This window comes from Leishmania panamensis (assembly GCF_000755165.1).
Source record: "Leishmania panamensis strain MHOM/PA/94/PSC-1 chromosome 33 sequence".
NCBI classification, from domain to species: domain Eukaryota; phylum Euglenozoa; class Kinetoplastea; order Trypanosomatida; family Trypanosomatidae; genus Leishmania; species Leishmania panamensis.
In genome coordinates this window covers 440,564-463,741 of record NC_025880.1, presented here as the reverse complement: position 1 = coordinate 463,741, position 23,178 = coordinate 440,564, and the positions used below count along the sequence as shown (strand labels likewise).

At 58.5% G+C, this 23,178-nt stretch overlaps 7 protein-coding genes across 7 annotated transcripts, besides 1 other annotated feature; all 7 read right to left on the bottom strand.

Annotated features, from left to right (window-relative positions):
* Positions 1-409: 409 nt before the first annotated feature.
* Positions 410-2,542, bottom strand: LPMP_331280 (hypothetical protein; the record flags this gene model as incomplete). The annotated part of the gene is made up of 1 exon (XM_010703918.1): positions 410-2,542. The coding sequence occupies one exon, from the start codon at positions 2,540-2,542 to the stop codon at positions 410-412; it is 2,133 nt and encodes a 710-aa protein (XP_010702220.1).
* Positions 2,543-3,917: 1,375 nt separating this feature from the next.
* LPMP_331270 (hypothetical protein) lies at positions 3,918-4,958 on the bottom strand (the record flags this gene model as incomplete). The annotated part of the gene is made up of 1 exon (XM_010703917.1): positions 3,918-4,958. One exon carries the CDS (start codon positions 4,956-4,958, stop codon positions 3,918-3,920), a length of 1,041 nt encoding a protein of 346 aa, XP_010702219.1.
* Positions 4,959-6,199: 1,241 nt separating this feature from the next.
* Positions 6,200-8,116, bottom strand: LPMP_331260 (hypothetical protein; the record flags this gene model as incomplete). The annotated part of the gene is made up of 1 exon (XM_010703916.1): positions 6,200-8,116. The coding sequence occupies one exon, from the start codon at positions 8,114-8,116 to the stop codon at positions 6,200-6,202; it is 1,917 nt and encodes a 638-aa protein (XP_010702218.1).
* A 759-nt stretch (positions 8,117-8,875) lies between these two features.
* Positions 8,876-11,449, bottom strand: LPMP_331250 (hypothetical protein; the record flags this gene model as incomplete). Its single annotated transcript, XM_010703915.1, has 1 exon — positions 8,876-11,449. One exon carries the CDS (start codon positions 11,447-11,449, stop codon positions 8,876-8,878), a length of 2,574 nt encoding a protein of 857 aa, XP_010702217.1.
* Positions 11,450-12,946: 1,497 nt separating this feature from the next.
* On the bottom strand, positions 12,947-14,215 carry LPMP_331240 (33 kDa inner dynein arm light chain, axonemal, putative; the record flags this gene model as incomplete). Its single annotated transcript, XM_010703914.1, has 1 exon — positions 12,947-14,215. One exon carries the CDS (start codon positions 14,213-14,215, stop codon positions 12,947-12,949), a length of 1,269 nt encoding a protein of 422 aa, XP_010702216.1.
* A 1,262-nt stretch (positions 14,216-15,477) lies between these two features.
* Positions 15,478-19,623, bottom strand: LPMP_331230 (hypothetical protein; the record flags this gene model as incomplete). The annotated part of the gene is made up of 1 exon (XM_010703913.1): positions 15,478-19,623. One exon carries the CDS (start codon positions 19,621-19,623, stop codon positions 15,478-15,480), a length of 4,146 nt encoding a protein of 1,381 aa, XP_010702215.1.
* A 1,037-nt stretch (positions 19,624-20,660) lies between these two features.
* Positions 20,661-21,013: a repeat region.
* Positions 21,014-21,692: 679 nt separating this feature from the next.
* LPMP_331220 (hypothetical protein) lies at positions 21,693-22,136 on the bottom strand (the record flags this gene model as incomplete). Its single annotated transcript, XM_010703912.1, has 1 exon — positions 21,693-22,136. One exon carries the CDS (start codon positions 22,134-22,136, stop codon positions 21,693-21,695), a length of 444 nt encoding a protein of 147 aa, XP_010702214.1.
* Between the last annotated feature and the right edge of the window lie 1,042 nt (positions 22,137-23,178).

Genomic DNA, 23,178 nt, shown 5'->3' with positions numbered 1-23,178 from the left:
AGTCGGAGGTAATAAGCTATGTGTATGTGGCTTGCACTAGGACAGTAGTACAGTGTGCTGATTTCAATCCACATCACCCCCCCCTCCCCCAAGCTGGCTCCAGCACACGGCGGTGACCGTCGTACACGTCCAACGACATAACAACAACAAAAGGCACCACCTCAATCGTCTACCGTTGGAGACTTTCCCCTGCTCCTCGGTACTGCTTGTCATGAGCGCGTTTGGCTCATGTTCCAGCGTACGAAACGAAAGGTGATGGCAGTGTAGATACGGTACGATGGTTCGCTGGTATGGCTGCATGAGATAACGCAGCAGACGATAAAGAAGACGTCAGGAACTGCACCCTTGTCACGCGGTGTGTCGCTTTCCTCGCTTTTTTCGACCACACCCATTCTAATTGTCTTTCCTCTCATCCGCTGGAGTCCGAGCCTCGCTGTCGTCGTGTGGGGTTTAATGGCACATAGTTGTACTCATCGCGTATGTAGGCCTGTGCGTTGTACCCCTGACCGTGCACCACCACGCGGCCACCCCGCGCAATCAAGGGCGAGGCCCAGTCTGGATTGTCGGTAGTGACGACCTCCTTCTCCACTATGACAAGCGCACGAACTACATCCACAACAAAGAGGGCAACGTAACCGTCGTGACACAACTCCGGGGCGAGGAAGAAGCGCGTAAAGAACGGGAGCGGCTTCAGCGGTGGTGTCCGCGTTGTCGCCACCACATGAGCGGCGGGTGTCTCGGTGGACTGGTGGGTAACTCCGCTGCTTCCGGCTTCTGTGGTCTGCCTGTTGATGGGTGACAGAGCGTCCGATAGCACGAACCTATCCTTGAGAGGTGGCGTCGCTTTCAGTGCTTCTCGAGGTGTACCTTGGGTGTCGGTCCTATCAATAGCCGTGTTCGAAGGGTGCAACCTGCGGTACAGCAGCGCCGGGTCGTAGCACCGGAAGGCCACAAACTCGTTAATCACGCGAGGCATGCCGAGCAGCGTACCAGCTACCAGCTGTGCTTCTCGTTCGGTGATCTCCAAGAGATCCCCGTGAAAGCCGCGCAGCATGCGGTTCATCGGAGGCGGCTGCTGCGGCGGTGTGGCGGTGCCAGCGGCGGTGGAGGCAGAGAGACTGACTGACGACCCATCAGCCAAGCTTACCCCGGCTGACCGCCCCGCCCGGTTGCGCGTCGTCTGCCCGTTGTTGCGCACGGCGCGGTGATGATTACCGAGGTGCAGCCGCCGATGCTTTGCGCTACGAAGCGTCTCGGAAAGACGTTGTAGAAACGCCGGATCCTCCTCCTTTGTGCAGTCCCGCACGCGGTAGTACTGCAGCTGATCGTGGGCATTGTTTGTGAACGCGTCGAGGACGGCAAGAAGTTCGCTGAGCGGCAGAGATGACGCTGGATTGGCGCCGCGGTAGTGGCGATGCTGATACAGCTCCCGCTGCCGCTGTTTGACAGAGTCTGGCATATCTGCTGCCGCGGGATTCACGTTGGATGGTGTCTCGTCAGTTGGCGGCGCCAGCGAAGGTTGTGCAGCAGCTTGCTGCGTTTCCTCGAGTGATAGCCGCATCACATACTCAATCACCTGCTCCTCCGTCATCCCGGCAAGAGTGGCCGCTATGTTCGAGGCTGGCGAGGCGCCACTGCGGTGGTTCTCGTCATCACTTCTACTTGCTTCGGCTGCCACTTCTGCGGCGCCGTTGTCTCTGCTCCTCTCCGCCCTCACTGGTTCTATCGTATACACGCGCAGGCGCAGGAGGGGGTTGTGGTCATTGATGATAGGCTCACCGACGCGTGGTAGCAGCGGCGGGGTAGGCGGTGCAGCGACTGGCGCGAGCGCCGGACTGCTGCCAGCCGACGTCCCATTTATCTGCGTGGACGTGGTGCGATGGTGCGGCGGCGTAGGCGTGGGTGATGCTGCAAAAGACGCCGGTGGCAAGGGGGCTGGAGAAAGCCACTCACGCATGCCACCAACGGTACTCTCGAAGATCGGTGATGTGGTGATAGAGGCTGAGGTGGAGGTGGGCGATGGCAGCAGCGGCGGCGGTGGCGAGACGGCCGTTGCCACAGCCTCGACATAACCGTCGTGCAGTGCCACAGTGAACATACCGGTGGGCTTGTCCGCCACGTCTGCCAGCTCTTGGAAATGCCATTCGCGATGCGAGTCCAGCACGTACACACGCCGCTCCTGAAAGAACCTCTCATAGGCCGATATGTGCGACTGCCGCGACGCCTTGCGCGACCACTCTTGCCCCGTTGCTAGTCCCGTCAGCGTACCCCTGCTTCCTTGGCGACTCATGCCGTGACTGTACGGCAGCTCGGGAAAGAGCGGGGCGGTGCAGAGAAGCTTTCCGCCTCGAAGGCCGCGCACGTCGTGGTAGAAGTAGCTGAGTTGCCGGAGCCATACGCTTTCGAGCTTGTGCAGCACAGCCCACAGGGAGCGGCAGGCTTGGCCTAGGGCAACGACGTCCATGTAGGACAGGTACTTTGTGGTCATGTCCCAGCAGTCCGGCGGGAGACGCAGGAGACACACGTTCTGTTCATTGTACATCTCCGCAATGGCGCGAAACTCTTCGCGAAGAATAGCGGAGCTTCCAGCACCAGCCCCTACGTCAGCGCCGGCGCCCTCACGGCTCACAGCTGTTGTCTGTGAGACGGTGTAGGGCATTATAGACGAATTACGCGGCGCTGGCGACTCATGACTCTCAGCTGCCGATGTCGAGTACACCGACTTGTTCGAGGAGAGGCGGGAGGCCCATGTCGACATTAGCGCTCACTCGCTCGCCTTCTCGATGGGTCGGAGAGCAGAAAAGATGCGAAGGGGGTGCCCTGGTAAGCAGTCGTTTGTGGTTGCGGCGCAAGAGCGAGAAGGATGCGTCCGCGTTGTGCGTGTTTGTTTTTTAGTGTGTGTGTGTGTGTGGGTGGGTGCTGAAGACGGTCTTTCCCGAGGGACTTATTTGAGGGAGGCAACGGCGTGAGCAGCGCTGGCGAGTTGAGCTGCCGAGGGGAGAAAGCAACACGAAAAGAAAATGCAGCTACGATAGGGGTCAACGAAGTAAAGAGGTGAATGAGGGAGAAGAAAGCGCAAAGGAAGTGTTGTGTCTGTGTTTAGCGCCCTCGACAGTTCGGCTGGACTTGCCTGTGTGCCCTTGTTGCGGTAGTGGTGATGAGTGCGGTGATGACAGTGCCACCCCCTTTCTTTCGTGCGTGTGTGGGTGATAGTAGTCTTCACGCTGTTGATGAGGTGCGCGGCTTCCGCTTTCGTGTGTCAAGACGTTAAAGAGCGAAAGATACGTGTGTGTGGTGTGTTCGATGACAGCAGTTGTAGTGCCGCACAGACAGAATTAGTTCATTCCATGATGAGCACACAGAGGGTGTTTATTTGGGAGGCGAGGGGGTAGGGAGGTTGGCGAGAGACGAAAACAAACAAGGAAAAGCACGTGAGGCCACGCGTATGGTTGTCCTATTTCAAATGAGGTGAAGCAATACATACACAGCGCGAACCACCACGTAGATGGCGGAAGCCGCCAGCGCTCACGTTGCACCAGGCCGCTGCTGCCTTGCCTTATCCTGTGAAGGTCTGTTTCTCCCCTTTGGCTACGTGAGCCTCTCCCACCCTCCCAGCAGAGCTAACATGTTTGTTCGGTCAACCCACGATGCAATGAAGATACGGAGGGGGGGGGGGGGCGGCTGGGTAACGCAATCGTAACCGGTAGAAGCACAAAGACGAGGGGCAATGCCGAGGGCCAGCTGTGGCCTGAGATCAGCCAACACACTTGGCGACTCCTCACAAAATTCCCTGTGCGCTACCGGTCGTCGCATCACATGGCTTGGGAACACACACGCACACACACACACACACATACACACATACACACGCCACGACCTCTTTTCTCGTCGCTTTTATCATCACCCCTTTCTGCTCCTCACAGGCGGTTCCACGCCGGGATACCCGTGGGTGAGTCGCGGGGAGCCAGCTGACGACGCTTGAGCGATGCAGTGGGCCGATAGCGGTTTGCGATTTGATGCCACTGGTACCACAACTGGCGATGCACACGTGGGCGGAAGACGGACTGCATTTCGGTGTAGTGCAGCCCCGCGGTGAAGGGGCGCAGCGCCTGCCGCTCCGCAGTAATGTTTCGCTCCATTTCTTCCTGGAGAGCGCTGTGCATCTGGGGCGGTGGCAGTGACTGGTCGCCACGCAGCTGCAGCGCCATGAGCGTGGCGGCTGCGGAGGCTTGTGCAGAGTTGCGGTCAGTTTCCTCGCCCTTCAATGTCGACGAGGAAAGCGTGCCGCTGCTACCACCCACGCACTCCATTCCTGCTGCACTCATCGCGGTAGCTTTGACTCGTGAGGCTTCGAGCTGGGCATCTGTCGGTTTTCCCTTGTAGACGTCCGCCTCCCACGCATTTTCGTACCCTTTCACGCCGCGCTCAGCTGCCAATCGCAGAAGCTCGCTTGCCTCACGCGGTCGGTAGTTGCGAATGAGGCAATTATGAAGGAAGCGAACCATGTTCGGGTGTAGCTGCCGATCCTCATCGATGATCTTTTTGAGTATTTGCAATGCCTCCTTCCAGTGGTTCATGCCGGGTATGGTCATGGTCACAATGACGGAGTTGTGCATTGTGTCGGTCGAGTCGAAGCCGTTTGCCTCGCACGCCTGCAGCGCATTCAGCGCCACGCGCCAGTGCTGCAGCTTTTCCAGCCTATGATTGATGTTGAAGTCGTAGTTATAGCCGTGGTCTGCGTTTGCCATGCCATTCACAACGTAGTAGTACGTGGCGCCGTTGGGCTGCACGCCGTCCTGCTGCATGGCACGAATCACCTTGATCATCTCTAGCGCACGTCCCCACATGGACTGGGAGTAGAGGACTGTGTTGTAGTGCTCGAGGGTGAGGCGGTAGCCCACCATGCGGCCTTTGGACGCAAATATCATTGCCTTCTGCCACGACGTCGTGTTCGACATGCGGCGTAGCACCCGTAGGAACTCGGTGGGATCTCTACGCGTTGGGTCCGTCATGATGACTGCGAGAAGACGTGGGAGGGAGGGAGGGGTGGGTGGGGGAAGACAAAGGAAGAGGCGTGTAGGCCCACTAGCGATATTGCTAGTCTGTACCTGCGCGGGGTCGTTGCTCTGTGACGCAGGCAAGCTGCTGAGAAGAAGCCAAAGAAGTACCCGCGCGCAACGGGGTCGGTCTGCACAGCGTCCAACAGTCGAAGAAAGGGACCTCGAGGCAAGCAAGGCGTGCTGGTACACGGCGAGCCAGATGAGGATGCAAAGAGCTGTGCGCTTCTGCGCAGACGTCGACGCTTCAGGGATGAGACAAGGGAGAGCAAAGAGTGAGGGGAAGGAGCAGCAGAGAGTTTGCGGATAGTGGAGACACAGCTTTGTGTGAATGGAGAGAGCGAGTAACTCCCGCGTGGACGGACGGAGTGAAGGGCAAGCGTGACCCGGTTATCTTTCCAACCTCTCTACACGAAAACCAGAGATGGCAGCAGTGTACACCCCAAATGACCCAATCCAACCCTGCGGCACCATCGACAGGCGATGCAGAGGTCGTGGTGGTGTGCGGCGGTGCATAAAGCGAAAGGGTCTAACATCACACGTCGGCTTTTTCTTGTGAGAACTTCATTTCTTTCCCTTTTTCGGTTGAAGTCGCCGCCCTGGCCTCCTTTCTTTTGCTGAAAGAGGGCAGGGAAGGGTGGAGGGAGATGCCGGAGAAAGCGAGTGAAGGGGAGGTGAGAAGGGGGCGGGGGCGCAAACACCCCTGCACAGACACCAGAGCCAATGACCCCCCAAACGTACGTACGCGCAGTCCAAAGCGGATGGACTAACCGTAGTTTGGCTCATCCAGGACGAGGAGGAGGAGGAGGAGACACGCGCGAACCCGAAAACATAAACAGACAAGAGGAGCATATAAAGCCAAGGAGGTCCCCAGAAGAGCGTTTGACCGCTCTCATGCGACGTAGTACACACACACATATATACTCTCATGCTGCTGCCAGCTGCCCAGTTGGCGTGGGCGCAGGAAGGGAGAGGGTGGAAGGAGGCACAACACGCGGAAACCGAAACAGGGCCTACAAGCAGAGAGGCCTCACGCGGCGAAAGGGGAGAGACCTCTCCAGAAAGAAGAGAGCACCAGTCACACCGATTGATGTGCCGCCGTCATCGCCGCGACGCTGGCGCCCGTGTTTTCCTTCTCTGGTTCAGAATATGTTCACACGGCTACCCTGGCGGAGCACCTCCAGCAATTCCTCTATCGTATCACACTCAGCGCAGCGCAGCTCCAGTTCCGCAGGACTGAGGTCTTTCGTATTGGGAGTGCTGCTGTTAGCACTGTCATCAGAGGTGGACATAGTGGAGTCCAACTTGGATGTATTCACCGACGCTGCTTCCAGCAACGAGCGCAGTTCCTCTAGCTGGGCCGGGAGAAGCGTTGTGTGAGAGAAGTAGTGCTCCACCATGGCCACTGCACACGCCGCATCGAAGTTGTGCATGTGCAGCTTCATCGTCACGACGCCAGGCCGCAGCAACGATGGGTGTAGCTTCTCAATGTGGTTTGTCGTCATGATGACAATGCGCTGCGGAAAGTCCAGCACGCCGTTCAGCGCCTTCGTGAGCCCCTCGATAGTGAGGGCACTAGCAGCTCTTTGGTTCTTGGCCGTCACCTTCACCATCTCGTGCTTCGTCAAGGCCTTCTCTGATGATGTGCTTGCCTTTCCCGATGAGACCACGTCAGCGGCATCGCTGTTCTCGCCAGTCACCCTATCACTGCTCTTCGTGTCACTTGACAGCGGTGGCGTTGTCGAGACTTCTGCCCTACGTCTCTTCTGTTGTTTCCGCTCCTCTCCTCCAGCTTCTCCCTCCTCCGACTCATCCTTGAGGACAATGGCTGTCGTGGCGTCCACATCCTCGAGGATGTACACGAGCTTCGCCGGGTCTAGCACCTCCATCGAGTCGTTGCTGCCCCTGCAGCCCCTGCAGTTGTCGAAGTTGCTGTCATTTTGCTTCTCTTTTACTTTAAAGCGACCGCTGAACATGCACTTGATCAGCTCCTCGTCGTTGCGAATGCGGGAGAGTGAGATGGCAAACAGGTCCCGCTTAGTGTAGGCGGCAACGGCCTTGGCAAGACTTGTTTTGCCGGTGCCGGGGGGTCCGTAGAGCAGCAGCACCAGCTTCTGCGGGTATCCGGGGATTGCGTATTTGCCGGTTTTCTTTTCAAAGTCATCAATGAGCTTGATGAGTCGCGGCTTGGCGGGGAAGAAGAGAGACTGAAATGTCTTCTCAGAGCGCAGCGGATAGCAGTTACACACCAATGCGCCGAAGCCGAGTTTCTGCCGCGTCAGCAACGGCTGATAGAGGTAGCGCTCTGTGCGCTTCGTGGCTTCTTTATACTGGAAGCGGTAGTGTTCCAGCGAGCGTTCCAAGAGAGACTGGATAGCGTCGCCGTTGGCGTTGGCATCGCGCTCCAGCTGCGCGACAGCTTCGCTCGCCTCCGAGGCCTCCGTTGTGTTCGCGCGCGTCAAGCAGAGCCCCCTCATGAATGTGGGGAAGCTATGCTTGTACTGCGTGATGGTGAAGAGCGACTCCTGGGCCGCTACCGAATTCCCAGGCTCACCTTGACGGCCCTCACCTTTGCTCCGTCCGCTTTTGTCGTTGTCGTCTCCGGCGACGCTCTGCTTCAGCTCAAGGTGCGTCGTGAGACGCATGGGGAGCTCCTTGGCCGGGCCGGCGTCCACGAAACAGTAGTCACGCAGGGCTTCGGTGTAGCTCCCCGCATCTCGAAGCAACTTTCCTGGAATAGAGATGTACTTCAGCTCTGCCACATCGAAGCGAGGCTTCAGCACCTTCGTCACATACGTCGACAGTGCCACTCGCAGGGTATGGCCGTAGTAGAGCCCACCGCTGTGCTCAAGCGTCTTGAAGGTAGCACTTGTGCTGTCAACGTTGGCGAAGTAGGAGAGGACGCGACTCACCAGCTGCGGCCACCACGTACGCGTGAGGTAGGCTATCGCACTCGACACGAGTGGCAGCAAGGCCGCAATCATCATGTCTGTCAACAGGTTCCCTGTGCGCAGGGAGTACATGAAGTTGAGGTTCAGCAGATCGACATACGAGTCCATTGTTGCGCGTGCATCTGTGCGTACAGTTTCAGCGAGAGAAAAGAGGAAAGAAGAGGAGTGAGGTGGCAACCTGAGAGGTCAAGAACTTGGGGATGGAGATAGGGGGTGCTGTTTGCTGGACACACGCCCCCAGGCGCAAAACAGCGGTACCGCAGTGACGTCCACCCGTCCGTGCCTTGCGGACTCGATGAGAGTGATCGCAAAGACACAAAGGCGGAGTGCAACAACACGACGTGACGGTACACAGAGACAACTGAGCAGAGGAAATCGTGGCGGTCCCAGCGAGGAGTGGCGATGAGCGGAAGGGGGGAGGCGAGGGGAGGGGAAAGGCTGGTGTGACGGTGGTTGGGGAAGATAACAGTCCTGCAACGGCGGCGAAGAGGGAATGGCCAGTCACATAGGTAAGCCGTGAAGTGCTGAAGCGCACGGGGGATTGTTGCATCACGACGCCTGGAAGCAAGTTACGTTTGTTGTACCTTTCCTGCTTGTTTCACCTGCACGTGTCAGGCTGGGCCTTGTCTGCCGCGTAGGCGACGCTGTGAAGTTGCTTGTACGCATCATCGTGCTTTGAGGGGCGCTTCATCATGAAGGGCCCAAACATCATTCCTGATCTGCGCCATTTCCCAAGACACACCCACACACCCACAAAGAAGCGGGTGCAGAGAACCAAGCGCGTAAGGGATACGGGGAAAGAAGACGTGAAAGCCGCAACCCATCCGTGCACCGCACCGGACCCCAACCGACGCTCTCTAGCAGTCCTCAAAGGTTTGACCCCAACGCTGGGATGAAGGTTTGTGCGATAGACTTCAGGATCGCTCCTGCTGAGAGTGGCGAAGCAACGGAGGAGGAGGAGGATACGCCGTCGAACAAGAACTGCTCCACTCGCGTTGCATCCTGCGCCGAAATAACGCCTTCGCGGCTGTGGCTCTGGGCGATGGCTCTGGGGAGCGTGTTGCTGCCGCTAGCTGACGAAGGCAGAGCCTTACCGTCGTGCCCCCGTTGTGCTTGGGGAAGATATGCTCGGTAAATGGAGTTCATTGTTGCCTGCACGTGAGCCGATAACGCACCAGCGGCTCTGCTGCACCCAGGCTGGCGCGAGTGTACAGACTCACTGGCGGCGCCTCCGGCGTGTGGCACCTCGTCCCACAGCAGACGCAGCATTGCAGCTCGCACGCTAACTGGCAGGTCCGGCGACAAGGGGAGGTACAACAACTCCTCGCTAAGCCGAGTTGCTTGGGCACATCCCGGAAATACAACTGCGTCCTCGAATCGCAGCACCTCGACCCCACTTGCATCACGTGCGGTCGCCAAGGAATCCCATGCACGCGGACGCACTGCTGCCGCCTCGACTAGAGCCTCATTCCGCAGGAGCTCGGCAGTTGCCCGAGGGGAGGCGGGGTCGGCGACGCGCACGAGGAGTGCCGTGGCGAACGCCTCGACGCAGCAACTGCTTCGGCGCTCGCCTCGCGCGGTTTCGCCGTCGTCCGCTGCCGAGACAGCCACTACCCACGGCGGCAGTTGCGCGACAAAGGACCACAGAGAGAGATACGCTGCGAAGGTGCGGGTGGCTCCAGCGGCGTCGCTCGTCACTCGAGGTGCGCTGTCACTGGAGAAGGTCGGCGACATGAGCAACACGGACCATCGAAGTCGGATTTGCCACTCCATTGTGCAGTTGGTGATCGTTTCCCCCGGTGCCGTGAGAGCCGCAGCCGCTATTCTAGCAGGCGACTCGCTCTTCACCACCGTGAGCGATTTCTTGCCTCCTTGGACGCTGTCGGTGGCGACTGGGTGCGTTATATAGGTGGTACGCTTTTCGACTGGTGTGTCAGCGGAGACGCGGTGCGATGCGACCCCAGAGATCCCATCGTCGTCGGTCGTACCAGTACCGCCTCTGCGGCGCAACAACCACCGTCGTAGCTGCGCTTGCGCGTATAGGGGAATCCTCGGCAGTGTCTGAATGGGAAAGCGGTGAAGCACAGCTAAAGCCTCCTGCGCCATTGCCGTACCCTGATGCTGCATACCCGCCTCTTGCCAAGCGACGGCGCAAAGTCGGTGCGCCCATGGACACCATACCTTGATGATAAACTTGCTGGCGCCGGTGACCGCGTCAAGCGTTGCAGTGAGGCGGGGGGAGCTGCGCGCCTTTGTCTGCCAAACCGCGTCACCGTCCCTGTTTTCCATCTGCCCTGGCTGACACTGAGACTTCATGTGCAGCAGGAGGGCAGAGTCGTCGCTACACAGCTCCACGACCGCTCCGCCGTACATGCCAGCGTCGTCGAAGGCGGTTAGGCGCACATCCGGCCGCACCGAGAACGTGGTGCATTGCGCCTGACGTTTTCTCATCCACTGCGGACGGAGCTTCGGGTTCAAGTCATGCACCGCATCCAACGGCAGTGTTGGCACACACAGCTCCACCACCTGCCAGCCGTGCATCTTGACGAGTACGCACGCCTCATCACCATTGCGAACGCTGCGGCCGCGAACACTGGCGAGGACCAGCACACCGGTTAGTGACGCTGCACTCGACGCGGATGACAACGCGCACGGCTTCGCTGTGCTTCGGCGCACCTGCCGGATCAGGTCGCGTAAGTGACGCAGGTCCACGTCGTAGTGCTCTGCATCGGCGCATATGTCGTACCCAACGACCGTCGTGCCTTGGCTGCGAAAGGCGTCGCGCAAGACGGGGATGAGGTGAGTGGTCCACGGGGCGGTGAGGAGCCCAGGCACAAGAATGGCAACGTGCGAGGCTCTCGTACGCGCGTGCACGTAGCGCAGGTAAGCATTCAGTGCAACAGGCGTAGTGGTAGCAAACAGAGCCGAGCGCATTCGCGGTGGGGCGGCAGTGGAAACAGAAGGCGGGACGCTGGGCAGTGTCGAAGACAGTGATAGTGCCTCGGTGCCCACCACAGCGCCGAGGAGGCGACAAAGGGGTCCCTCTTCGCTAGAAAGAGACGCAGCGGTGGCCGCCGTAAACACGAACGAGTCCCCCCGGTCTGCCTTTATCAGCTTCTTCGCGAGAGAGTACACGGTAAGGGCATGCGATAGTGCTTCGATCAGTGAGGCGGATGACGAGTTCAGCTTGGCTGGCTTGAAGGGGCCGGAGGCTGTTGGAAAGGCGCCAGTGATGAGAGGAAGAAGCAACCGCCTAGCAAGCATCAATACGGCAGTCCGCTGCACCTTTGCTAAGGTCATGACGGATATGACTCTAAGCGCTCTGCGAAGTACCGCCTGGGCTGGCGGTGGAAGAGCGCCAATCAGGGCGGCCAAGAGCATTGTTGCCCCTCCCCTCACACGCACCAGGGGATGGTGCACTACGTTGCCACTATCGGGCATGTCTGAACGAGAAAAAGGATGAAGTGACGATGATAAGATTTACCGATACAGCGTGAGGGGAGGGGGGGGTGCAGGGAGAGGGTTGTGGCATGTGCGCGTTGGACGGCGTAGCGCTAAGCCCTTCTCCTCTGTGGGTTTCTAGGAGGCACTGGTAGCCGCCTCTGTTGCTTTTCTTCTTGCCGGGATAGCACCGAGGTTGAGAAGAGAGATATGGGGTGCGTTACTTCGCACACACCCCAAGACACAGGCACACAGTCACACACCTGAGTATAGTCGTGGCTGACTTTCACTTGTCGACCGCACAGATGATGCTGTCGTTGCAGCTCGATGACAGAGATTGCGGGGCGTTTGTGATGGGATCCTAAGAAAAAGAGAAAAGAGGAGATCGATGCATCATCACACACGCAAAGGGAACATCGGAAGGCGCCGACTGTTTGCAAAATAGTCGCCTCCCTCGACGAGCTCACTTTAATTGAATGAGCGGTAGAACGCCATCTCCCCCTCCCCCCTCCCCCCGAGGGCGGAGAGCCGGCAATTCCAGCGCAGTGTGTCTGTCGTATTTGCGCCCCCACTCTCTCAAGTGTCACTAGACAGAAGAATAAAAGGAATGCGGTGACTCCACTTGGATGCACGCACGCCTAAACCGTTGAGCGCTGCCCATACCACCACACTCTCACGGACAAAAGGCTACCCGCAGCGAGAGCAGGCCACTTTCACTAGTGGTCACCCGTTTCCTTGCTGAGTTGGCCTCGTTCATGACGCTCTCGCCTCACTCGACCGTGCGTGTTCCTCCGCAGCGACTTTCTCGCGTAACTGTTCAAGCCTGCATCGCATGAAAAGAGAGGCTTCATTGCACAACGGCTCTGCAACTTGGACACCGAACTCCTGCACGTACCCACACAGCGAGCATGAGGAGGAGATGGGGAGGGGGGAGGGGAAGGAACTAGTGAGGAGAAGCGCCGAAGAGGGAGTGACCGCGGCACAGAGTCATCGCCCAAGTGAGACGCAGCCAAATAAGCCATAGTACCCTACACTACAGCGACGTTCGTGCAGCTATTGATGGACTGGAGACGAAGGTGGAGGTGGTTGTGGCAGGAATGGGCTGTTGGAGGATCTGCAACAGGTACATCAAGGATGAACATGGGTACATACACATGGGCGTCTCGGAAAGAAAAAAAGCAAAGCAAAGCTGCATCGCATCACTGGCGAAGGGACAAAGAGCCACGACCACGACGACCACCGGAAAACTAAACAGGGAGACAAAACAGATGACAGTTTATTCTACATCACATGAACAAAGAAGAGGAGAGAGGCGCGGTCGTAGGGGGCGGTGAAAGGGGGGGGGATCGACCACCATCGAATCCACTCGGCGTCTTTCCCTCCTCCCCCTAGCTTGCACACACACGAAGAATCACTGACACGCGCAATGAAAAGGGACACCAAGAGTAAGAGTCGAGCTTATGACATCGCTGGCGCTCCCTCGTTGCTACCCTCTAACTAACCCGCGGTCGACTCCCGCTCCGTCTCCATCTTCAGCCGCAGGCTCAGCTGCTGGTTCGCGTGTCGCAAGTACTTCAGCTCATCCTGCTGCTGCGCATGCCGCAGCTGCCGTTCCTCTTCGAAGCACTGCACCGCTGCCTTGCGGGCTTCCAGCAACTCGTGTTTCCGTACCTCCAAGACTACCTTCTCTTGCTGCAGGGCGGCGAGGCGCTCTTCCAGGACAAGCGCGTCATGCGTGTCCTGCAGCAGCTTGCCAGCGACAAACCGTTCCCCTTCGCGCAGCAGTGCTGCGTGGACCTGAAGGGCGCGCTCCGCTTCTTCTCGTACGCGGGCCAGCAACAGACCCCGTGCTGGTTCCTCGACGGTAACCTGGCGTACCAGCTCTGAAAAGAGGTCACGATAGAGTTCTCGCCGAATGAGGCACAGGCCGGTAGGCCGCGCCCGACGAGCCTCGAGGCGCTTCCGCAGTGCACCATGAAGCGCCATGACATCCTCACGAAACGCAGGCGCTGCTGAGACCGTTTGAACAGAGACCAGCTGCACCGCATCTTCCTCAGCAGCTTTGCTGTCGCTACTCACGCCACTAGGAGACCCAGTACACCTGGGAGAGGCGGCGGTGGACTGGTGCTGAATGGGGAAGAGAACGTCAAGCAGTGCCGCCGTATCGTGGACGTGCCGCATGAGGTACGGCATGTTTACCGACAATCTCTGGCTGTCCGCGGAGGCCGCAGCCGCTGTGGCGGCGGGTTGCATGAATGCGTGAGGAGCGGCTCCTCGGCTTGGGGTCAAGCCCGCAGTCGGTGATGGTGGAGCGGAGCCAACATCGCGTCGCACGTCTGCCGCTGGGCGATGTCCAGAGTTGCCCATCGAGGCTGCAGCGGCAGAGTTCGTGGCTGTTTCTCTGCTACGTGCAGTGCCAGCAAGGGAGCACTTGCGCTTTCCACTGTCTTGTATGGTCTGCGCTCGCGATAGGGGCGCCAGCGACACCCCAGGCATAGTCGGCATGGTGACATCGCGTGCTTGTCGGTACACGTTCTGTGCCGTGCGCTTGGCATCGTGCAGCCTGCGCGCTGCCAAAGACAGTGCGGCAGTGCCAGCAGTTAGTGGGTGTGGCGAGCTGGTCACTGCGGGTGTGGTCCTTGCTATCCCTGTGGTGGTCCGCCGAAGCGCGACCAGGTCGATTGCGCCAACTTCGCCACTGGTGGTGCGCACCAGCACTGGCGGATTCAGCTGGAGGAGAGGCGTGGTGAGATCTACCTCATCCATGACGCGCGCGTGTGTGTGTGTGTGTGTGTGTGTGTGCGTGTGTGTCACTGTAATTCCGTGCGCAGCTGTAAATCAGCCACTGAGTCAGAGAGAGAGAGAGATACGACGTGGAGATGAAAGCTACGGCGCTGCACGCACAGAGAGAGTGAGTAAGTGAGGGAGGAGATAAAGGTTATCTTCTTGGTGTGATGCCACACGTCCTTGTCACTGGCGCAGGGAGACCGGGGAGGAGAGTGGGTGGGTGGACAGAAGCAAAAAGGAGAGGGTCTGAGTGTGTGTACGAGCACCGTCGGGGTTTGAGGCGTCCACGGCCCCGCCGAGACAGACGTCGTTGCCATCTCGTCGAGAGTGCAGCGCATGCGACGACCCGTTCTCTCATCCTTCGTTTTGTGCGCCGTCATGCGCTTGGCACCATGGGGCCCCATACTGCCTCTTGGCTCTATTTCATCTGAGGCGGATACATGAGAAACAAAAAAAACACCATCGTAGCGATCGCAGTTACAACGTCCCCGTCCTCTCTTCCCCTTCGGGTCCGTTGAAGTCGAGAACTCTACAGAGGGGAGTGTGTGTGTGTGGGCGGGGGAGGCGGAGAGCAGGACTGGAAGGAAAGTAAACACGACAGAGAAACAGAGATGTGACGGGCCTTTATTGTACATCAAACAGAATGTTTTTTCGTGTGTATGCGCTTAGCAAAGGAAGAGGTGCCATATGAAGAGTGGTGACGTCGGCGTGGAGGCGTGCAACTGCCAAGGATGGACGCAGCCGTTATGCATCCCCTCTTTCTCTCATCACCCCATCCATACGATGTACACGTACGTTCTTGTCGGGCCGCTGCCGCTGCCGCACCGTGTTGCCCACTCCCAGCTGCCTTAGGCGCACCAAATCATACGGAAGGGGAACAGCGTCGTCCGCCAAAAATAATAATGTGGAAGCACACAACGGTGACGTTAGAGTACACGGAATAGAGGGCCGCCGTAGTTGCAGCACGAACGCACCTGTGAGCATCAGGAAGAAGGCGGGGGTCCTGGAGAGAAGCAAGACGGCTGCAGCCGCGTACGAGAAGCCGCTGGAGAGAGACTATCGATTGGTCCCCAATCAGGAAGATCGCAGCTGGGGGAGAGCGTACGCATGCTGACGTGGCGCTTGTGCCCTTTCCTCCGCGTCCCTCTCCCACCCCGAGTCAGCTCGGCGGTGGCCGAGTGGAAGGGGCGACAAATGCCATGCAGCTACGTGCCCCTTCTCTCTGGCGAGCGTTTCCCATCTCACGAGTTCGCCACGGCACTGCCGAAGCGACGGGTGCCGAACTGCAGCCGCGGGTCAGACCGTATCGCCCGCTTGTTCTTGTACGCCACAAAGCGAAGGACGTCCATCTCGGCCGGGCTAAACAGCTTCTCCGCCCACAACTCCAGTGTGGTGCTACCGTTCAAACAGGTGTCTCGCAGCGATGCAGCTCCGAGGCCCAGAAGAACCTTCACCGCTGGCAGGTCCGCCCGTTTCAGCGCCTCTTCGATGGCGGGAGCCTCTGGGCAGTCGAGCGGACACACCTGTACGGTCGTGACGCCGTTCTCAAACATAACACTCAAAGCCGCCGTGTTAAAGCGGCGAGTGTCGCCAGCAGCGCCAACGGCGATCCCCCCCGCGTCGTCGCTGTGGTGAGCATTCTTGCCAAAAAGCAAAGCGTGCAGCGTCTCAGCGGTCATGTACGTGTGCGGGGCAACCGCAAAGGACTGCCAAAGAGCGTTGACGAGTGCCTTCGACTCGAGGACGCCCGCACTGTAGATGTTGGGGTAGGCGAGCGTAAGAGGCAGCGAAACCGAGGTGGGGGCGAGGTCGGCTTCCTCACGTTCCTCCTCCTGGGTCGCCTGGAGCACTTCAGTGCTGATTAGGGAGGGACCTTGGCGCTGCGCGACGGCCGCCGGCAAGGATGCAACACCACAGTCCTGCTTTCTGGAGGCGTGCAACGAGACACCAGTGGGCGCAGCGCGCCTTCCCGCTGTCGACGCACTCAGAGACCCGTCACCACCGCCGCCGGCTTCGCTGTGCGCCGCTGCTACGGCATCGAGGTGAGCGAGGATGGCGATGTAGGTGCTGCTGTTAGAGTCGATCAGCTCAAAAAGTTCCGGCAATTGTTCACGCATCCTGGTAACTGCAGCGTCGCTGTACTGCCCCTTGCACTGGCGCCACCGAATCTCATTCCACAGGTAGTACGCAAACAGCTGCACCGTGGCCACTTTCTTGGCGCGGTTGCCGTTCCGGTTGATGCTGCAGGTGAATGACCACGCCTGGACTAGATCCGGCAAGGGGCAATAGCCGGTGCTCCCAAATAGTTCAAACGGTGGCAGGTGCCCTAAGACGCGCTGCCGCGTGGCACCACGGCAGAAGTCAATAGTGCAGAGGAGAAGTAGTTTGGTGGTACCGGCGCGGGTGCGGTCTTGCGGGCGCCGCAGAAATCGCATTGACTTCAGCTCCAGCAGGTGCGCGAAAAAGGCGGTGTGGGCGTCGATGTCGTCTCTCTGTGCTTCTTCCACGGTCACTTCTTCTGCCTTGCAGGTGTTCCCAGCAGTGGAGGTGAAGCAGTGCTCTGCATCGCCAAGGATCGTCGCAGCACACGAGGGCCGTGGTATTGGTGTCGTCGTGAGAGCCAGTAGGAGCAACACGAGGTCGCTCTGATACAGCCGTTGATGACGCACCGCGGCCACGTGTGCGATTCTCACTGCCACAGGTGCGGCAGACGTTTCATCTGTGGCGGGATCAGCGAGGCCGACAAAGGCGACGGTTACAAGAGGGTCCTGGCGGGGATGACCACTCTCGAGTCGCTCTGCGACATACGTGCGTGCCACGCTCTCCTCCAGCGTGTACTGCGACGGGGCTAATGGGGCACCGCGCGCGTCCACGGCGCTCATGCGATCGAGGCGCCTCTGCAGTTCCAGCAGCACACGTTGAAGGAGCGGGGCAAACACCACTGTTGGGTGTCGCGTGCGCAGGCGGAACCGCCGCAAGCGTGCGTCGCGGTTGCTTATCTTCTCAATGCGCTGTAGGAGGAGTTCGGTGACATCTTCCACCGCCATCTCGTCCAGCTCCTCATCGTTGACAGCTTCTTCCTCTGACCCCTCGTCAGACATCCTCGCTGTGTCGTCGCCATCGTCTGCACTGCGGCCCGCACCGGCCCCATCATCTTCTGCGTCGAAACCCCACTGCTGAATCAATTTCGCAGGCAAGCGCATCCACCACCACAGCGTCAGGCGCAAGAGGCTGAGGCGATGAAAGACAGCTAGCTCTACCGGTCGCGTAGGGAGCAGGCCGGCATCCAACAGAGAGGTCAACACCAGGCGGCCGTAGTGGCCGGGGTCAACAATGCTGTCTAGTGCGTTGCCCCATCGGTGCGAGCAGCACAGCTCTGCCGTCTTCATCGGACTCGACACTGGCCCAACCTCGTCATCCCCAACGTCCTCTTCCGGGTGCTGCCCAGGCTGCGCCCTCCACTGACGCACATCATCAACCCCGGCGCCATTGGCAACGTCGGCGAAGGCGGGCAGTGCATAGAGGGGGTTCACATCGATCCACAGATTGCCAAGTGCGTAGGGGATCCGCAGTGCATCCTGCTGCAGGACACGTTGCCGGGTGCGGCAGATGGTTGCCAAAATGGGGAGAGCAGCTGACGTGTCCACCGACAACCAGGCATGGTCAAAAGTTCGCAGCACGGCGTGAGAGGAGACGCTATGCATTGCCGCTGCGGTAGCCGCATTGCCGTCCGCGTCGTCGTCCTCCACCTCACCTGCGTCGTCCTCACTTTGCGGTTCTGCCCGGTGAGGCTGCAGGAGACAACACCGCAACGCGGCGGGGGAGAAGAGCGCCGCCAGCACAACGGGGCTAACAGGGATTATAGTGTCCAGTGCGTACTCTGGGACATGGCAACCGCCCTTTGCCTCCTCCTCGCTCCCCGTCTCGCTCCCCGTCTCACTCGCGGTCTCCTCGTCACTGCCGAGGGAAGCGTCGTCCGCCACCTCGCCCCGTGGTTGGCCCTCTTTCCGGGCCAACTGCTCTGCTCGCCGGCGCCGACAAGCTTCCATTACAAAGAGTGGGTGCGTGTCCAGCAGGTGCCACTCCTCACTGGTTGCGTCATACACAATGTACAGCTCATACTCAGTGAACGGGAAGTACGGCAGTGCGGCGACGGGCGGTGGTGCCGTGGAGATGCTCAGTACGTGTGAGCGGCCAGGGCCATCCAGTGATCCCAGGTCCTGCTGCTGGCTTTGAGTCTCCTCGCCCAAGTGGTGCTCCTCTTCGTTGAGCTCACAATCATTAAAGGCGCCGAGTAGACTCTTCGATGTTAGCTCCGCGAGTGCCACGCTATCCCGGTTCGCGCTGTTGCTGCACGCCTCCTCATCGACCTCCTCTTCGCCCTCGCCGATGAAGGCACCTGAGGCAAGGTAAAAGTCTGTGTTGTGGTGCGCAGGGTCTGCTTCTTCGGCGTTGTTGCTGTTCTCTTTCGCCTCTTCGGTATTAGGTGTGCCGATGCAGAGTTGTCCGGTTGCATCGAGCTGCAGCCGGTCACACGGGTTCGGGTCTGGCGCAATGATCCAGCCGTACATAATGTGTAGCACGCGCTGAAACGTGTGAGCATCGTTGGATAGCAGAGCTGGAAGCCAATACGGCGGAGGCTTCGGCAGGGTCGTCCATGGCCACACCACCTCTTTGAGTGGATCGGCGTTGCCGCCTTCCTCTTCTGCCTCTCCACCACCGTCATTCTCCTCCCCTTCCCCTTCGACTGCGTCACCGTGAGCTGACAGACGATTCCGCTTCTCACGTGCGCGCTCGGATAAGAGGAAGCGCTGCTGGCGTTTTGTGTCACCGTGGAGGTGCCGCAAGATGAGACGACGCCGTAGTGCCGCCAGGGGTGTAGCGTAGTCGGTTTCGTAGCGGTGATTTTCTGCACAACAGCCCTGCAGCGTTGCGGCGGCACTGCTCACCGCATTCTCTTCTTCCTTCTCTGTGCCATCGTCGGCTTCGCTTCCCCCTGCTGCCACCGCCGGCGGAGCAACCTGTAAGGCAGCGTCTTCCTCGTCGCTGTTGCTACCCTTGCCATGGACACCGCCTTCCTGAGGTCGACCAATGATGCCTCGTGTCAGACACACGTGCACGCGCGTCGGTTCGCACGCCGCTCTCGCGGATGTTTGCCGAGGTAGCCTTAGACGGATGGTCTTCGGGAACGGTTTCGGCGCGGGCGTGTCGTCGAGTGCGTCGTAGTCCTCCTCTTCTACCTCCTCGTCTGAGGGGTGTGAGGGCGGCAGCTCCCGCTCCTCCGCGGAGTCCGACACTGCGTCTTTGTCTTCCTCATCGACATCGTCATTCTCCCTGCGCTCCTGATCAGAGGCGATGTCGCCCTCTTCGTACTCTTCCGAGGACATGGTGTGGGCTGAATTGAGTCAATCTGTCAGCGTAGTGTAGGTGTGTTTGTGGTGGTGTGCGACTTGGTGTACAGTGTCGCGTAGCCAACATGTACAGAGGGAGAACAAAGGTCCGGCAGAGGGAAAGGGGGCAGCTTCGAGCACATCCTGGTTGCATGGCATCGAGAGGGAAAGGGAGAGAGAGAGGATGAGCAGCAGTGGAGAAGAGTGAGCGCCATCCCTCTTGCTCTCGAGCGGAGGCGGGGGCGGGCGATAAAGGAAAGGAGGAGGGGACGGTATGACACTCGCGAAAAGTGCTCGACAAAGACGATGTGTCGCTCTTTCGTAACGTCCCCGTGCCAAACGTGTATAGACGGGGGAAAAACGGACGGCGCCAACACTCCTCACCCCATCACTTCTCATGCATCGGTAGCTTTTTGGTGGTTCCTTTGTGTTGTGCTCGACGTAAAAAAAGGGGAGCGATTAGGGTGGGGTGGGGGGAGGGTTGCTGGGCTTTTGTGTGTGCGCGTGCGTGGGGAGTCGACATGTCGTTCCGACATCTCGCCGCCTCTCTGTGTACCTCTTGTCTCCCCCAGGAGACACGCACTGAAGCAGCAGATGCGAACTGCTGTTTTTTTTTTTCTCTCTCTCACCCACAATAAAGGCGTTCGAGACACGTCTTCCAAGACGAAGAAGAGAAAGAGAGGTTAATGTGCGATGAGGGGGTTGCCATAAGCGAGTGAGATGAGCGATTCGTACTGCATGTGGGTGCATAACTTCCTCCTGTGTGGTCTCCCCCACAGTCGAAGAAACATAAGTGCTAAGGAAATCGATTGGAGAGAGAGAGAGAGAAGCCTCTGCAAAAGGGACGCGGCTTAAGGAGTTCACTAGCATAGCCGTCTGGCCGTTCATGCGGAGAGGATCAATGGGGGACGAAGAAGAAACGCGGAGCACAAAACATCAAGCACAGTCGAGTCACCCACTGCTTTTCCACCCACCCACACACATACACATCTAAGCCGATGCTAATGACGCACCATTTTTGCCCTTTCACCATACCATTCTCCCACGAACAAGTCAGCAAACATACGCGTACAGCCACCGCTCACCCACCTCTGCTACACCGCGGCCAGATTCAGGATTCCGCTCCACATCACCGCAGTGAAGGAGCAGCAACAACAAAAACTGAGGGATGCGTATGCTTATTAAACCATCGACACGGTTCGCAGTGAGCCGCTCCTAATGTAATGATAATCGCCAATCTCTGCCGCATGCCGCCCAGCCCAGACCTCCCTGCTGACACCAGGAGTCCGCAGCTTTATACTCCGAGAGAAGGCTGCAGGCTCTTGGCTTCCCCACAAAGGGTGAGGGTACCAGCCCCTGATACCGCGCACTGAAGTGGCCGGTCATCAGCGGTGGCGGTGGTGAGAGACCTCAACGAGCAAAATAAATAAACGTTAAGAGGGGTTTTTGAAGTGCTCGCGCTAGGAGAAAGAGCCCATCAGACAAGAGCTAAGACATGGTGGCGTAACGGCCAGAGCTAAAAAGGTGACAGAAGAGGAAAAAGAACAAATATTAGCGACTGGCCATGGCGCGCACCCACAAACTGAAAGGACTCACTTTCCTAGAGATGAAGTAAGAAGAATGGGGAGGGGGATGGGGGGGGGGGGGCGCGGCGGTGCCATGCCGCTTCTGCACAGGCGTACTTTATTTTTTCCATTCTTCTGTATCGGCCTCTCCCAGTCCGTCGGTGTCATGTGTTTCCTAAGAGAAGCAAAAAGAGGCGCGCCACTTCCATCTCTCGAGATTTTGTCCGAGATCGTACCGTGTGCGTCTTCTCTATGTTAGTCTACGGCACATCGCACACCCTATCTCATGGAGATGCAACGTACGGCGTGGGCTACACATCGTACAGAAGGAGGGAGTCTGCCCTGTCTCCCTTTGACTTCTGACACACACACACACACCCGCGGCTGTGCGGGAGGTTGTGACGCCAGTCCCAACTTCCGCCTGACCTGGCAACAGCACACGCCCCCGCTAACGAGACGCTCTACATGCTCAGAGGCAAAAGTTGTCCACTGAGCATCATTTCAAACCTCGATAAACATAACCTCCATCCCGAGAAGGATGCAGCTAAGAATGCCGTAGCGCATGATAGTCAGCAGTTGCTGGTCCTGCACGTAGTCCTTCGCCGTAATCTCGAGCGAGTAGTTCACGTGCTTGGAGCAAATCACGATAATGTTGTAGGCCAGCACGATCGCCATGGCAGTACCAACGGGACTATAGAGGATGGTGGAGAGAGACGTGCAGGCGCCCACTTGAGTACAGTGAGTCATGAGGTTTGGAATAACTGTGGCGCCGAGGTACTGGCGCTTGGAGACGGTGAGTGCACCACTTTGTGGGTGGCTGGTGGCTGCCGCCGCAGTCGATGGACGAAACGACCCACGCAGATTTGCCGCAACGCCGCCGAGAAGAACAGCACTGCGGCATCCCAGGTGATTCTGAGACAACAGAAGCGACCGCCCCGAGATCATCTTTGATGCCCTGGGTGCGTGCGGCGTTACAGAGAGTGGAATGGAGGGTGAGAGAGAGAGAGAGAGAGCGGAAGGGGCGTGGTGACAAAGTATCCTACGCAGCCTTCCAACAAAATGCGGCTAAGGTGAATGGTTTGAAATGAGCACAGAGAGAAAGAGAGAGGGGTTCCTTCGATTTGGGAACACCAAAGTGCACGAGTGTGTTTTGTGTTTGCGAGTGCGCACGAGGAAACTGCAGCGCGACGAGTAGGCAGAGAAGAAGGAAAAAAGGAAGGATGATGTCAGTGAGTGAGGGCGGAGCTGTCGCAGCGTGACAGAGGGCATCTTGTACTCAGTCCTTTATGAGACTCGTTCAGGGGGAGGAGGCGTTTCGCACCCACATGGGCGACGTCCTCCTGGTCCTTGGTCGTCACTGGGCTCCGTGCAGCGATGCAGGCACTTACGAGCTCGCTGGCTTCTGTCCCGTCGCAGGTCTGCCTTTGGAAAGTTGTGTGCGCGTCTTACACCATGACCCAAACGAAAAAAAGAAGATCTCCAAGTGGCTCCCCGTACGTCACCACACAGCAATTCGTGTGAGGCGGCGGCTGTTGCGGCCGCGATCGCCGTAGCCTCCTTTGAATCACACCACCAACAAACAGAGCGGTTTCAGGTTTTGCACTGTCTTCGGGATCGAAAAGCTCCGCCCACAAAAAAGACCTTAATCTACTCGTCAGTCTCTTTTTTTTATATACTTCGTACCTCTTCCTCGTTCGTCAAGCTTCTCCCCGAAATCATACAACAGTGTGTGGAGGTCGACGGGCCAGGGCAGCAAGACCGGTGAAGTGGGTGGATCTGTTGGACAAACAAAGGGAGCAAAGAATAACGACAACAAGCACAGAGAAACGCAGCCACTTTCGACGAACAAGAACAAACATACAACACAAATCAGAGAAAGGACAAAGAGCACAAGAACAGAGAGACATACAGACGCAGACAGGAAGAGAGGAAGAGAGCGCTGGGGAAGAGATGTAGACGTGGGGGGAGGAAACGACAAGGCAAGAAG